This window comes from Serinus canaria, chromosome 3 (genome assembly GCF_022539315.1).
Source record: "Serinus canaria isolate serCan28SL12 chromosome 3, serCan2020, whole genome shotgun sequence".
NCBI lineage: Eukaryota > Metazoa > Chordata > Aves > Passeriformes > Fringillidae > Serinus > Serinus canaria.
The window spans coordinates 67,182,849-67,199,903 of NC_066316.1; the positions used below are offsets into that span (position 1 = coordinate 67,182,849).

The following is a 17,055-nucleotide window of genomic DNA, read 5'->3' on the forward strand; positions in this document are numbered from 1 at the left end:
GCTGGAGATGCTGCTGCTCCCAAATTCCTGCCCAAGTCCCTGCTGGTGATTGATGCTCCTCACAGCAGAATAGGGAGGAAAAGGTCTGTGTGTCTGTGTGTGCCTGTGCACAGCAGCACCTCAACAACAGCTGCTTAGGAAGGTTCATGGCAGGGCTGGCATGCTCATGTGAACACCATCCCCCCTGCCAGCTCTGCTATGGGGACAGCAAACACCAGCAGAGAGAGAAAAGCTGCTAGCATGGGAAAAAGTGGCAGCCTAATTCTCACAGCTTAGTGAACATGAGTCAGAACACGAGGCATAAAGACTGTCTTCTCCAGAACAGGCTGCCTAGGTTTAACAATGAAAAGCAAATGAAAAGCAGGCAAAGACAGACCTAGTTTCTTTTAATTAAATATATTTCAGAGGGGGAAGTAATAGGATTAAAATGAAATAGTAAAATGACAGGTATCTTTCCTTCTCAAAAGAGAAAAGAAAATTAAAATCTAGTTATATAATCCCTCAAGTGAGCTTTACAAAATGTGTTTTACTGTCTCCTGAGTAACAGCAAAGAAATTGCTGTGTAGGTACATTCTGTCAGAAATGCAAGCTTTGGATTTATTGGCCTCCTGTTTGTCTCCCAGTGCTACAGCAAATTGAAGCATTTCACGAGAAGCACAACGACACCAGGTCCCTGGTAGCTGATGTGCTGGAGCAGCTCAGCGAACAGGATGTGAAGCTGTCAGACCTGGAGGAGGCTTTAGGAGAGGCGCTTGACTATGTTACACAAGCAGAGGATATAAACAGGGAAAACACAGCCAGGCTCCAAAGGCAGGAGGTACTGTGCACCACATTTATCATAAGTGTTGACTGTGAACACTCCACCTCTGCCACTGCTTAAAACAGTAGATTGCACACAATTTAGATTCGGGAATCACCACACCAAAAAAGAATTTCTTGGAGCACTCAGCAGGATGAGTTTGACTCTTCAGTTCTAAGAAACAGCTTGTAGAAATGCAAGGTACTATTATCTATTTGTGGAGTGACAATAAATGAGAAGTTTTGGCAGGTCATGCCTCATCAGACCGAGGAAGAGATGGATATTTATGGCTAGACTAGAAAGGCATGTTACAGTAAAACTCAAGAAGCTTGAAATTTCAGGTAGCATGGCTCCTACAAATATTGTGGTGGGATTACTTCATCCAATTTTGTCCTGACTTATAATGTGGGAGGGCCTCATGTTCACACAGCTAATTCTATTCTAAGAAAACAATTACTTGTAAAGACTCTGTGCTGCATTTGTGCCCTGGACTGAGTGCATCCATACTGTCTGATTCAAACTTCCTCTAAATCACTTTAAACAAAATGCATCCCCACTTTTTCAAGAGGAGTTGACAGTTGCCCTTGAATCTTCAAGACCAAATCCATTGTCTAACAGCTCCACAGCAGGTACCTTGAAATTGGGTTCCCTACTAGCTAGGTGAACTTGCTAGCTGAGCTATAAGGCTCCAATAGTTTTCCCCTGTGTCCTGTCCAAATGAACAATTTCAGGGTTTTGAACAAAGTAAAGCTTCCACTCTGGAAGAGAGCTCAGAGGTGACCTGTCTCCTTCTCTTCAGAGCAGCTCTGTGATTCTTTCCTTGTTTTCAAAATTTCTTTTAAGGAATTCAAAACCAGAATATCCCACCTAAAATTTCTCATTTATTTTTTCCGCAAGGAAAAAAATTACAAAGAGAACAATTTTACTACTGGCAAGAAAAAGAGATATCTGTAGTGCAGATTTAAAAAAACTCCAGAAAAATATAGTCTCCAGATGACTATGAAAAATCCATTTTTAATTTGTCTCTGCTGTGCACTGAATAGTGCTTCATTCCAATAGCTTCTTAGACTGTAACACAAAATAAAATTAATATTTTTTTTAAATCATCCAACATTTCTTTTACAAAAGAAACAAACAAAAAGTAATTCACATCATAACATGTAGCAATTAGACTTGTCTTGGAAAATCAGACTTCTTAAATCTATTAGTTTAAAACTATTTAGCTCACCACTATCTTTTTATTAACTCCAGCACATTTAACAAAAATTATTAACACATCAAAGCACAAATGGAATTGGATATGATTTATGTTTTGAGCTTTCTTTTTAGAAACAACACGAGAAGACAAAAGAGCAAATGAATGAAGTGAACAGCATTCTGCTCAGTGCCACAACTACTTTGGAAGGGCCACAAAGGGTCAGTTCTGAGTTAAGTGAAGTAATAAAGGTAAGTGCCTCAGTGGCTTGTTTAAATGATAAGTCTTGATTTTTCAAAATAATGTTTAGATCACTAATGGAAAAACTCTCCTTCTTTATACTGCTTCAGTGAAACACTAGTTAATATTCCCTGAAAAAGTAAATGGTTTTCTTGAATGAAAAGCTCTGTTATTACAATTTATTGCCTAAAAAAAAATAATTCTAATATAAGGACACGTTGCTGTAGGCAAAGCATAATGAAAGATTATGCTGTAGAGTTCTCAATTATTTCATTTTAGGCAGCTGCCAAAAGATGTTCTGGTAAAAGATTGCATTATATGCTAAATTCCTTTCCTAGTGCCTAGGAGTGAGCATGGAAGAACCCTAAAGATCCCAGATACCAGCATTGGAACCAGGCACTGTGTCAAACATCTAGAAACAGATTGTCATATAGAAATCTTTTTCTGGAACTGCTATCCAGTGTTTTGAATCAGACATGGTGCTGAAGGAAATTTGTAAAAATTTTTGGGGTTTAGATTTTCTTTGAGAAGATAAAGAAAATAAAACTAGGAATTTGATAACTAAAATATTTACCAAAGCTGCTTTCTTTCTTCATGACTTATTTTAAAATTTTGAAATAACTGAAGAAAAAATAAAATCTTCCACAAGCATTCATTTTGGTTACAGTTGCCCACTTTTTGACACAAAAGCATTTATGAAAAGTCATTAATTTTTCTTTGAAAAAAATAATTTGAGAAAACAGAATGACAACTTTGCAACCATCCCTGTGTTCAAGCAGTGCGTTGGGGTTTTTCTCTGTTGTTTTGTGCAAAACAAATTGCTGCCGTTTATCATTTTGGGTTCCCCATTGAGGATGTTCACACTGCAGGAAAGGAGGTGCAATCATACATTGTCCATCCTTATCAGCAACAAGTATTTTCACATTTCACCCATTCATCCTTTTCCCCTCTCTCAGTTTCATGCTTTTTCATGTATTTTGTATTTATAATCACATTGCCACATTTCTAATCTTCAAACACATTGGCGAGCTTGTGTACTGGAGAGAAGGTGAATGCAGCCTTTGGTCTTCCAACAAGTACTTCATAAAAGGAAGAACCATGGCTAAGGCAAGGGGATTCCACTTCTCCTTACCTATAGATGCATAGGTAGTATTTAGGTGGACTGATTTGCAAATTAGAGTAATCCAAGGTGTCTTAGCATGAGGAATCTCTCTGTGCAAGAAGGCAGAAAGGGGACTTCACTCTAAAAGACTTGTCATTGGCACAATTCAGGACCAAGACTTTTACCACCTTTCTTTTTTATCTTATGTGTCTCTCTCCAATGTCCTCTTAAGTGATTTCTGGAATTTTTGCTGATTTTTATCTTCCTGTATTTGCCTCCATACTTGCATTCACTATTAGATCTTTCCCCTTTTTCTTTGAAAGATGTAAAATAAAACAACTATACCAGAAATCAAGGAACATTGTAACAACATAAAGGGTAAATAATAATCAAAATACAGACTTGATTTTTACAACTTTTATCTTCTTTCCTCCCTTCCCTGTTTTGTTCAGAATGCATCGGGGTTCTACGCAGAAATAGACGGAGCAAAAAAGGAACTGCAAGAAAAAATAGCCAACCTGTCCCTGTTTGATGATGAACTGGTAGAAAAGGCTATGCATCATGCACAAAACCTAAGAAGACTTGCTGATGAGCTGGATGGGTAAAATTTAACTTCAGCAGATTCTGTTAATGCAAGAGCCATTTACTGAATGGCTAAAAAGACAAGCAGAAGCACAGTGACAATGAATAGGCACTGAACAAATCGGTGTTAAGTCTTGTGTAGAAGGACTTGCCATGGTCCACAGAGAACAGCTGAAGTTGAGCAAGGCAAAATCTAGGGAACTTTTTAAAGAACAAGTATATATCTTGCATTCTTTCTAGTCTAACTGTGCATGTTCTCCTCTTCCTATAGCAAAATAGGAAAGGTGGATTGGTGAAAAGTAAAATAATACAAGCAAGATTAAATGGGGTCTGCAGAAACTGCTCATGTCAGTAAGTTCATTTACATTAAAACAATGTTTAGTCTTACAGGGCACAAAATGAGGTTTGAGATCATTTTATTCCAATAACAGTTTTACAGATGGAGCAGTTCTGATGGTTAGTAGGTTCTGTCCCGATGAAACTGGCTCACAATAACATCAAAAAAATATTGTAAGTCTTTCAATTTTGCTGGAAGATACTAAATGCATGAACATTGCATCAATTTACTAAAAAAATCACTTCTAGGCAAATTTAATGATTTTTTTTTTTTTTTGCAGTTGGGGCTATCCATGAAAAAATCACTGATGTAAATGAATCCTTAAATAAAATATGTCACCAAATTCTACCTTAAGTAATATCATAGGCATATGCTTTTGGAAGATAAGCTTACAACTACTCTTCAAGTATATTATCTAAATACCAGTTGTTTCTTAATATTCGTATGCCCTAGATAGGAGATTAAAATAGAGAAAAAAAATAACAGATGGTTCTTCTTTTATGCAATTGTATAAAGCTGACATCTGAAACTATTCTATAATGACACACAAACTACAGAAACATAAAACCCAAACAACATGTTCGGTCTGAGATCAGCTAACTAGGGACAGCAGACTAACTTGAATTAAAATACCCCATATAACTACCCTTCCTCCCTTACCAAAATCATTTAAAAATTATTACCAAGTCGAACACATTAGGAATTTCACAAAAAGCAAACAAAATAATTGCAAAATAGCCAGATGGAATAATGCTGACTCCATTGTTTGTTGAGAAGATTGTCCTGCAGTGAAACTTTAATCCTTTAAAACATTTAGCCTGTCTTCAAAACATCTTGGTTTTATAGGTTTGCTTTATTAGCCGGTTAGGCTTTTATTTGATAGAGTTTATTGTTTTGCCTTAAGGGACTTAAGCAGAAAATTCTTGCAATAATGCTGAATCTGGAAATTTAATAATCTCTCTGTGTGCAAACACTTTGAAGTGAATGCACACGTGTGCTAATACACCTATATTTAGAATCAATTTCTAAAATATACTTTGAAATCTGCTTATCACCAGAACATTAAAAAATAATATCTATTCAAAATTGTTAACAGAGGAATGTTGAGCACTGAACTATCTTCTGTTTGGAATCTCCCCTGAAGACCAGTTATCACCTAATACACAGATCAAAACCATGCCATCAAAGGTTTCTTTGAGTCTAACTTCCTGCAAATTCTCATGGCTAGGGGTAGTTCTTTGTCTGATTCTCCCCCTTTTCCCACTTACCTTTGGAAAATACAGACAGGACAGTGACACAGCTATCCTGGTCACTGGAACACATAGGTCTTTCCATTCATGGACGGAATTATTCCTAAAGAAGGATTACTGGTAGACTTGTCATTCTGTTAATTTATGGAATATCTAATCTAGAAAAAAAAAAATGGAAAGTAAAAGCTGAGTAGTTATTTGTTGCTGCTCACATAAATGTTAAGGGCAAAATTCTCAGAGGTAAGTGGCAGGGAAGACTCCTCTATCCACACAGTTTTCCCCTACTTCAGATTGGTCAAACACAATGAAGAGAATACCAGTTAGGCCAAGTACATTTATGTGTGTGATTATGTAGTCAGAAGCTACTTTGATTCAGCTTGGTTTCTTTCACCTTTTGCTCTCTCTTTAACAGGAATTTGTATGGTGTTGATTCAAATGGTTTGGTACAAAGGGCAATCAATGCTTCAAACGTGTATGAAAACATTGCTGGTTATATTGAAGAAGCCAATGAAGTTGCATTGCTGGCACTGAACACAACAAACCGAGTCAAGGATGTAAGTAATTTTCATAATCCCAGCTTATACTTTACATTGTTTCAGAGACTTCAGGCACCTAAGTGTAAAGAAGAAACAAATTTATCTTTACTGGCAGTATTGAACTTCTCACTGCACAATTTTTTCCTTTATTATTTCCTGAATTAAATCCCATCTAGTTAATTATTCTTCCAGTCTGAAGTCCCCTGGTATTTAAAAAGACACAAGAGGTTCTTCTGTCCCTGTCCCATAGGGTGATGCTGCTCTGTGTTGTCACTCACATTGAGACATTTCTGTGAAATTACAGACAAGTCCCTATTCCTGCAGGAACCTGAGCTGGCATTTAGTGCTTGAGTCCTGCTTCACTTAGCGCCATGTGGCAGGAAATGTGGTCAAGACATTACTTACTGCATCTCATAGAAAATCAGACTGAAATGGGACAAAGCCCACTCCTTACACTCAGTGTAAGGAGTGGGAGACTAATTTTTTCTCTGGCCTTAGTGTTCAAAAATACTTTCTACAACTACAGGCATACTTTTTGTATGCCTGTGGTTAAGAACCTGTATACATGTTATTTACCAGCAGTTTATTAGTGGGATAGCAAGAAGATTTGGGTAGATTAAAGGGGTCTGAACCCCAGAGGGCTGAGGGATTTCAAGTCCAGCCCTCTGTTTCCAGCATACTGCTGCAGACTGCAAGGCAGCTTCCCATGAAGTGAAAGCATTAATCACCTATCTGAGATGACAGTAGAAATGAACAGTCACAGTGACTAAATAACATGCAGCACCTAGTCATGTTTACTAAACTAAAGCTGATAAATTACGAGGATTTTCTCCATCTTTGTTACTCAGTACTGTTGTTTGGAAAACCATACATTTCTCTAAACTTTCTTAAAACAGAAAATTTTGCTTTTCAGACTTTTTTCTAATCCAACTGCCAATCTTAAATGTTAGCAAAGCAAATGAAACTGCAATGACTTTGCAGTTGCATTTATATGCAGGTAAAATATTGTCCACAATTAATCACAATAAAGTGGAATATTTTATAAAGGTTATTCTGACTTTCTTTTTTGGAACATGCTTGTAGGCTGCAGTTGGAATTGATACTCAGGTCATTTACCATAAAGGTAAAAGTGAAGAACTTCTCATCCGAGCCATGCAGCTACAACGGACAGCACATGACAGTAAATATACATCCTTTCTCCTTTCCCAATCAGCTTATAGCCATTAAAAATAAACAAAAGTACATTGAAATAAATTTCAGAAGTACATCACTAAGCAGAATTACTGCTGCAACAGAATAGGTTGTTGATTGAATTTACCACGCAAAGTACTTGAAATGGCCATGGCCACAATTTGAGTAACTCATGTTTTGTCATCCCACTAGACACTGATAGTTTATTTCATTCATGAAAAGTCCATTTACGATACAACTACCGTTTTAATATGTGAACCTGCAAACCACTGTTCACTGGTAAACATACTCAGTTAAGTAGTTCAATTAAAATCAAATCACAGCAGCTTAAATATTCAGAAAGCTGGATTTCACCAGTGGAGGGTAATAATAAATGTTAAAGTAGTTTGGCCTTCCTTCACTGTAAATGAAAGAAAGATCTAGAATTACAGAATTACTCTTTAAAATTTTGAGGACAATTTGAGACTAGTCTGTGTGCCAGTTGCAGCTATTCTCAGCTCTTCTGGTAAAGCAAGGACAAAGAATACTGACTGCAACGCAGCTCTCCAGGTTTTTGGAAGACACCCTGTGGCAAGCAGAGGTGCTGCAGGCTGGTTTTTACTTGTAATTATGTAAAGTCAGGAGTGCAAGTACATCCTAAATTAAAAGAGGCCATGGTATACTGTCCATGGCACAGTAAATGCCTAAGGACATACCTCCCCAGGACTGAATTTACCTTTTCAGATGCCACTTGGACGCCCCTCAGCTGTACCTCCCTTTTGTCCCCACAGGCAGAGGTTACAGCATTGCAGACACCAGCTGGCAAGTCAATGGCACTTTTGCCAGAATGAACGCCCTGCGGAGCCAGCTGATGAGAGCCATCGCAAAAATGCAGTCAGCAGAGACAGGTTGGAAGAGGAACTTCATGTTTGTGATGCTTTATCTTCACACATTCAAGAGCACATTTTTATCTTTGAACGCGGATGTGAAGTTGCTACTAAGAGTTCATCACTGTGGGCACTTAGAAGAGTTTGGCTGAAACTTCTAGACCTAGATATCAAATATCCAGCTTTAACACTTTCAGAATTAAATTAAGTGTTTTGTCACTGAAATTTTTAACATTCTTCTTGAACCTTGTGCTGGTCTTGGCTGTGGTAGAGTTAATTTTCTTCACAGTGGCTAGCATGGAGCTGTGTTTTGGATTTTTGTTGGACGCAGAGTTGATAATACAGAGATGTTTTTGTTGCTACTGAGCAGGGCTTACCCAGAAGCAAAGCCTTTTCTGCTTTTCATGCTGGTGAAGAGACTGGGGATTCATGGGAAGCTAAGAAGGAGCACAGCCAGGGCAGCTGACCCCAACTGACAAAAGACTATTCCATTCCATACAACATCATGCTCAGTGTATATAAACTGGAGGGAAGAAGAGAGAAGGGAAGGGGGAGACAGAAGGTGGGGTGGGATGGGACACACAACGCACTCAAATATTTGAAAGAGTTCATTTCCTATCCTTCCCTATTTGTTCTGTAGTGGAGGCCAGAGAGCGTTTGGAGCAAGCTCAGCTGAAGACTGCAGAGGCTGTAAGTGCTACCACAACAGTAACACAGGCTACAACCCCCATGGATGAGAACGTGAGGCTGTGGTCCCAAAACCTGCAAGACTTCCAGCACAATTCAGAGGCATATGACAGTGCTGTGCATTCAGCTGGGGATGCAGGTAGGGTGACCTGAAGTTTGCCATTCCTCAGTGTTAAAAAGTCAGGAAATCACTGCAATGACAGGTTTTATGAATTGTTTACATTGCATATTCATTGCATATAATCTTCTAGCATTTTGTCTCCAGGAAAATTTTCAAAAATTAGCAGTTGTCTAGGTCTTGACTATATTTTGAGAATGCTGGATCCTCAGTGACTTCCAAAAATTATTTAAACACTTAAGTGCTAAAGACTTACTGAATACTAGTTCGTTTTTATCAGGGTACCAAGGTCACACTGAATGGTAAACAGCTGGTTTAAACACTTCTTGCTATTATGGCTGGTGATTTAGGGTTTTTTTATTTGTTTGCTTTTTAACATTGAGAAGCATTTGAAAACAGAGCACTTTTGTTTTCAGGAGTGCAAACATGGAGAAGAAATGGTCCCTCACTTGATGAGCTTGCAGTCTAAACAAAGGGGTCAAAGAGGATAAAGGAGGAAATAAAATATTTAAGCAGAGTGATTTCTGGAGATGCTTGTAAACATCACATTAATTCCACTTTTATTATTATTTTTTATTATGAAAATTTAAGGCAAATAAAAAGACAAAAACAAAAGCTAAGGTAGCCTACAAAATTAAAATGAAGATTATAGGGAAGAGTAGAAAAAGAGACATGAAGATTAAGCTGAAATGAAGTGTAGAATGAAGGAAAAAGGAAATGTAGAAAAAAGGAAAAGAATAATTGGGGAATAAAATAATCAATATAGAAATTAAAATACTTGGAATAAAAAGCTGATTACAGCACCACTATTTCTTACTCCATGTATTCTTGACTCTGTTCAGGAGGCTCACTAATCCTAAGAAATTCATGGCTAGGGAGGTTGGAAGTCCAGAACAAGTAATTTCCTTCACACTTTTGATGATACCATCATTTTCAGACCTGTTCAGTGGTGCCCAGCCTCCTAAAAGTGCCCCGAGAAATTCCATAACCTCATTGACTCTGTCTCCAGAAAGTCTGAATCTCAGATCTACTGCCCTAAATTCTTTCTCCTGTCAGGAAATTTGCATCCCAAGTGTCATTTTACTGCAAAAGGTGTAATGAGCACCAAACCCAACATTGTTTCTAGTGTTCCAAAGTCACAGTCTTCCCTCTCAGCTGGGGAATCCCAAGAGTCATGTTATTTTCAGAATTCCATGATCCATAAGATCCTTACCCCTAGCATTTTTGGTTGAGTGCTCCCAAGAACTGGTATAGAAGTGGTTCCCTATACAAGAAGAAATTCAGTGCTATTCAATATCCCAATTTCTGGCTCCAGAACTGGAGGAAGCTCAGATTTCCCTGAGCTTTTCATCAAAAGGAAACAGTGAACTTGTCCCTCTGGGAATGGGTAAGCTCACTGCTAGTCACTGCACAGAGCTCCATAAGAGTGTACTTAATATAACAGCACTTGGATTGGATTGCATTGCTGTAAAATGTTTTTGATCACCACAGAGTAGTTTAGGCTGTGGGCTCTAATTACCATGTAAAATAATGCAAATGTGGATATGATTGGCCTCCCAAGAGGGAATGGTATGATGAAAAACTTCCAAGAGAAACCGTGTGCTGTAACTTACACATGAGGCTGTTTTTATTCACCTTTACACTTGATTTACATTTAACATTTTCCCTTGCCAGCTTAGTGGGTAGAGCAGCAACACAGACTGCATTTGGCTCTTCATGCTCAAAATGCTCTCAGACATACAGGATTCAAAAAAATCTGCTCATACTAGCTCTTGTACTGGAGAAAATATTTCCAGAAGCATTTGAGGTGCTCTGTAAGAGTGAACAGAGTTAAAATGGCCAGCTCTCCCTTGGTTATGTTCCCAAAAAGGAACAAGAACAGCTCCTATGTGATGTGCCTGGAAAAAGTGTCTGTGAGGGTGTGTTTGCAGGTCAGGAGTCACCTTGAAAATATTTGTTCCTATCTGAGCTCCTGGAGGGCATGCTGACCACAAACTAACTGTTGGAGAGATGCTGATATCCAATCTACAGCAAAGTGTGCCTTAGTACATTTGTGGAGGAAGCTTTCCCATGGAATTTTTGCTCTGAAGTCATTTGATTTGTTTGTTTAAAGGTACGATGAGATGTTTTTGCCAGAAAGATCAGGTGGAAGTAGCTGAGAAGAGAGATCAGTGCCACACAGGAGGTTGGCACAGGTAGTGCTCCAGACAGATGTGACTGTGATTCACAGCCCAGGAAGACAATGTTGACATGGCAGGCATGGGGGAGCATTCCCAGATCAGCTGTGTCTCCTGCCAAGAGAGGTCGATCTGACAGGAGGAATGGCCACAAAAGTCCAAAGGAAAGTCACAACAAATGTTCAGACAGGTGCCTGGAACACCAAAACACCCGATCCTCATGCCAATAACTGTACCAGAGCAGCTGAAGCCTCTAAGCTGGCATGTCTGCACTGCCCTTGAATAAAGCTTGCACTTGGTGTTTAGAAGAGTGAGAGCATATCTTGGCTGTGCAGTTTGTCTGAGAACAGTCCATCTTGATATTGTGCAGGGAACTGATGGGCTTCTGCAGAGAGGGTGGCAGACAGTTTGGGAAGGAGAAAGTAAAAGGGGAAAGCGTCTGGAAGGTTGCAGTCAGGGCATTTCTTCCTTGAAAATTTCCATTCTATTTTTTTTTATATTTTATCACTGCATAAGACTAGTTTTCTTTTCTACTCTCACCTTCATCTCAAAGACAAAAATCTAAATCAATGTTCTTCTGTGTTGAAGAATGTCATTATAAAGGACAAGAGGAAGAGATTTATACTGAGATTTCACAATATTTCTAGTAGTTACAGATGTTAGTTTTGTGCTTACATTTTATAGTAGCATTTCAAGTTTAATATATCAAATTTCAAACAGTGAAGCCAGTGAATCAAACACAATTCCAATTCAGTTGCAGATTATTAAAAATAAAAAAGCAATTTGCAAAATCATTTTCTGAGATTGCAGTATTTTTGCCTTAAAAATGGAAAAAGGTAAAGAAAACTTTCTATAAGTTGATTTGGGTTTTGTTGGGATTTTTTAAGTAGAAAATTCAATACATTTTGGGATCACCAAAATTTACTGTAATTCTTTGAGGATTCGTTAAAATCATGATATTTTAATGTACAGTAAGCTTTATATAGAACAGCTGATTACTAAGTCCTACTACATCAGGCCTTTCAGGACTAAATGGAAAAAAAGTGGGGGTCTAAAGTCCTACATGGCCCACTCCTAGACTGAACTTGGAGAGTAAAACACAAATGAAAACAGCCAAGCAGAGACAGCACAGGACTGACAAATGTGCAATGTGGTTCAGTGCAAAGTGTCCCTGCCCACAGCAGGGGGGTTGGAAATAGGGGATCTTTAAGGTCCCTTCCACCACAAGCCCTTCTGTGAGTCTCAGAAAAAGGTAAAAATACAATGGGAAGAACACAAGAGCAGGTGGATGTAAGTTGACAACCCCTAAAATATAACTTTAAACCCTACAAATCTGGTCTTAACCTTTACAGTGAATCCATGTCATTAAAATTAACTCGGAATGCTGGATCTTTCTTATATGCACGTAGCTTTCAGCTAAAATCCCATTTCATTATACTCAGCTTCTTGTACCTACATTTAATTAAAGATGAAAAATGATGTGATGTGTAAATATCCTTCAAAGGGCAGCATGTCATTGGAATCTGATGTGATAAAACTGGATTATTAATTAAGGGTAGTTATTTTTCCTTCTTCATAATTTTTCTGCTTATCTTCCGGGGAAAGGACATCTCTGACTTTGAACAGGACAGAGCCCCTGCATTTCCCTTTGATAACAATGACATTTGCACATGTGCCACCAGAGGACACAGCAGTGAAAGGCCAAAGGTCCAGAACTCTAATTCATGACCCCTGGCAGAAGCAGGCAGGAAAGTTAACGAGGTTACCAATCACAAGGCTTGGGGCAGCTACTAAGCACAGTTTAGGTGCACATGCATCATCATCATCATCATCATCATCTAAGGCCTTCTATTGTTGCATACCACAGCATGAAATTGGCAGTGTTTCTGCCATGAGAGTGGACTGTGAGGCACAAGCAAACACATCTCCTGTGCAGCCACTGCTGCTGTCTGGGTGATGACCTCTGGGAGTCACGCGTAGCTGAAAGCAGCCTATACATCTCCCCTACAGTGAATCTGAAGAGTTCATGAACCATAACTCTTGGATGCAGTTCCCAGGTCAGCCACAGATATCCAGTGAGATGCTGAACAAATAATCCTTCTGCTCCAGTTGTCATAGATGTAAAATTAGGCTTAACGTTCATTTGTCTTGAAGGAAAACTAAAAGGTTAAAACTATTAATGTTTGCAGAGTTCCTTGAGGAAAGTATTACAGAGGTAACACACCACAGTATTACCTATGAGTCCTAAGAAAACATAGTGCCCTTTGTGCAAACTTATTTCCAAAACCTTTAGCAATACCAGATTCTTAGAAATCACTACCCTTTCTGAAATCATTGCATCTCACACGTCATGATTATGACTTGGTCAGAAAGCAGAAGGAGACAGGTGAGCTAAGCTAAGCTAAGAGGATAGGGTGGAATATTCCTGAAATATTCCAGTCTTTAAAGAGGAAAAAAAATCTGTCTCTTCTTTTCTAACTGCAGTGAAGAAACTTACAGAAGTTTTCCCTCAACTCCTGGACAAAATGCGCAGAGTAGAACAGAAGGCACCAGCAAACAATATTTCTTCCAGCATTCAGCGGATCAGAGAGTTAATTGCTCAAACCAGGAGTGTAGCAAGCAAGGTAAAACTTTTGGGCTTTTGGGACTTTTGGTTAATAGTGCTAATAATCAAATCTTACTATAACCTCCATTTTCTTGGGCTATGCTAGAAGCACAAACCTGAACATTGTCACCTCCCTAAAACTGGATGAACAAAGCACATTGGACGTCATTAAAATCTTTACAGTTACTATTTGCAAGCCTTTGACATTATCATAGTATTCATGGTAGACTATTGTTACTGCAGTAGCAACTTGACAAAAAAAGGTTTAGGCACAATGTATAAGATGGCCAGAACAACAAAACCTAATTACCTATAATTTGTAGGCAAATTACCTACAAAGCTAATTACCAGGAGTAATAATTGCAGCAATTTAATGTAAGCTTTTTTGAGATTACAGCATTTTTTTTCCTTTATTTTGAATTAATTTTCTACAGGGTAAGAGAATCCTTGGCTCACACATATTTAATAGAGAAAAAACACTTTCATTACCATACATAAATAATGAGGGTTTTCTTTCTAGCAAGAAAACCAAGGTCAAATATATTTGAAATCTTTCAGAGAAATAAAAAATTCAGTGCACTATTCCATGTTCACAGTGCTGGAATATAACTTGGAAAAATCAGTTGATGTGCAGTGCTTGAATGTTCTTTAAAATGTATTTTGTGATTCAAGTATACTGTGTTTAAACTTGAAAACATTACTTCAGTTATGTTGAAAGCATTTTGAACTAAAATGAACAGTTTTACAATTTTTTTCTAGCATCTCATAAATATCACTGTAGATTCAATGATATAACAGGATTACTCATGGACAGAAAATAGTTGTACTAGTCCCAAAGCAAAGAAATAAATTATGGGCAGAAGTTTTATAGCTGTGTAAGAATTTCATTATGTGGCATACATAGTAATGTAGCCCTGATTCAACTAAGCACACATCTATCACCCACTGAAATGTAATTTACTTTATGAATATGCTTAAGCAGAGTTCATTAATCAATTTTAAGATAACTTTCTTCATAATCTTTACTGTGTCTTTCAGGAAAGATTGTTGCAAACATACAATTTGCATGCCAATATATAGGTGCCAACTCCACTCTTGCAGTAAGCAAGGCTGCTGGCACAGTATTGTTACACGCTTACCTTAAGTAATGACCCCAGGCAACAACATGAGTCTCTCTTTGCCCGTTTGCAACTGCAGGTCCAAGTCTCTATGATGTTTGAAGGCCAATCAGCTGTTGAAGTCAATCCAAAGATCAACGTGGAAGAACTGAAATCTTTCACTTCCATGAGCTTGTACATAAAGCTCCACAAAGACAACCCACAACTGGCAGCCTCTCCAGACAGATTCATTCTGTACCTTGGAAACAAAAATGTAAGAGAATAGCCCAGTTAGCTCTTATACATTTTTTTTTTTTTAATTAAATCAGTTTGAAATTTACTTGCCCTCAGTTTTTCCTCTCACTGTTTCTTTTTTTTTCAGAACTAAAGTTGTCTATTCTATGACCATCATTGATTTTGTGACAAGCAAAGAGCGAGGGTTCCTGAGACCCCTGACCTTGAGACTTGTCCCCCAAACAATGAAGGATTCTCTCTAAAAAGCAAATTAGACTGCCTGGCAGTGTACTGCTTTGATTCTCACTGCTGAGAGCCACACTTGCTATCTTCTCTGCCAATACCAAGGTGCTCTGAAGCAGTTAATGTCACCTGCCTGGCTTCTGGGAGATATGCTTTAATCAGTGTCAATTCCAAATCTCTGAGGTCACAGGCCCACAAGATAAGCAGACTTCTTTATCTGAGGCTTGTGCTGCTGTTGTACACTGTGTACACTCTCAATCACTACTTTGAAATAACTGTTCTCTAAACTGTGGTTGTGAAAAATAAAAAAAAATCACAACTCACAAGCCAGGTATCATTCTGGTAACCTATTACTTGAGAAGGTCAAGAGCCAGGCTTTCATTTTTAAGCTTTCCTAAAAAGAATGTCTACTGAATATAAATCAAGTGAAAGGCCTCTTGGCAGAATATTTAATTACAGCATAATACTTAGGCTTTAGACTATTTCCTGCACATGGCACTGCATACTAAATAATGATGAACAGCTTCTCATTGAAAATGACTAATTCATGGTCAGCAGAGATCTCATGACCTTGAATTTACCTCAGTCAAAACGGATATAAAGTAAAATATCAGAGACTTTTTTTCTGTTCAGTTTTATGCGATGAAAGCAACCAATTAGAGAGTAAAGGCTTTGTTTCTATTTAAATAGCTTTCAGTAATATTTAAAGGTGTCGTTCAGCTTATCAAAGCTTACCTTTACTTATATCCTGCATTAAATCTCTTTCAATGTTTTATCTCTAACATCCCTCTCCATTGGTGTTTTAGGCAAAACATTACATTGGGCTTGCAATTAAAAATGACAACCTTGTGTACATTTATAATCTGGGGGGCCAAGACGTGGAGATACCTCTGGATGCCAAGCCAGTCAGCACCTGGCCTTCTTACTTCAGCATCATCAAAATTGAGAGGTAAAGTGATAATGTGTATGTCCCCAAAATCAAACAGTTAATGGAAAAAACAAGCAGAAAAGGCTGTGTCAGAACTGCTGATCAGGAATTTTCACTGCCTGGTTCTACTCCTACTGAAATAAATGGAAGTTCTTCCTGCTTTTGAAGAGCCAAGACCCAAGGAGCCACAAGGAGGAAGAGATAGGGTCTGTGGTCCCTCCCTTTTTTTACCTCCTGATTACTAGTCTTCTTTAAGGAAATAAAACCCTTCCTGTTTTCAGTTACCTCCTGAGTTTGAGGCTTGTTTGCTCTTTTGTAAGTCTGGCCAACATGAAATTCTCTTCTCTTACAATTCTTTTCTGCAGGATCGGAAGACACGGCAAAATGTTTTTAACTGTGCCCAGTCTTAGCAGCACAGCTGAAGAAAAATTCATCAAAAAGGGAGAGGTTCTTGGTCCTGGCTCCCTTCTTAATTTGGAACCTGAAAATGCAGTTTTCTATGTTGGTGGAGTGCCTCCAGGCTTCAAGGTTGGTCAAATAAATATTCTGTATTCAAAATTAAATTGTGCAAACTAACCTTGCTGGACTTCCATTTAAACACAGAAATGGTAGATAAAGCCCTCATTTAGTCTTTTATCATCTTAGAACTCTATCTTTTAGCCATGGTGAAGAAGTTTTGCCTGGCATATTTTGTCATACAAGCATGATAATCAGGTGTCTGTGAGCTGCTTTTCAGGTTTCCTGGAAAGTACTAAAAGCAAGGCTTGCTAGCTGTTAAATAGCATGCATAAACAAAGGCCTATTAGTCCAACCTAACTCTGAGGCTACCACTATTTTTCAATGCTAATGAGTTCTTGGTAATTAGAAT

At 38.2% G+C, this 17,055-nt stretch overlaps 1 protein-coding gene across 1 annotated transcript in view; it reads left to right on the forward strand.

The window, feature by feature from the left end:
- The window catches only part of LAMA4 (laminin subunit alpha 4), a 98,545-nt gene that overhangs the window by 52,474 nt on the left and 29,016 nt on the right, over positions 1 to 17,055 (forward strand). The window contains exons 11-21 of the mRNA XM_009092869.4: positions 624 to 817; positions 2,129 to 2,245; positions 3,789 to 3,937; positions 5,918 to 6,059; positions 7,125 to 7,221; positions 8,003 to 8,119; positions 8,739 to 8,924; positions 13,565 to 13,704; positions 14,883 to 15,056; positions 16,066 to 16,208; positions 16,553 to 16,715. Coding sequence (XP_009091117.2) covers positions 624 to 817; positions 2,129 to 2,245; positions 3,789 to 3,937; positions 5,918 to 6,059; positions 7,125 to 7,221; positions 8,003 to 8,119; positions 8,739 to 8,924; positions 13,565 to 13,704; positions 14,883 to 15,056; positions 16,066 to 16,208; positions 16,553 to 16,715 — 1,622 coding nt within the window. The remainder of the gene's footprint in view (positions 1 to 623; positions 818 to 2,128; positions 2,246 to 3,788; positions 3,938 to 5,917; positions 6,060 to 7,124; positions 7,222 to 8,002; positions 8,120 to 8,738; positions 8,925 to 13,564; positions 13,705 to 14,882; positions 15,057 to 16,065; positions 16,209 to 16,552; positions 16,716 to 17,055) is intronic.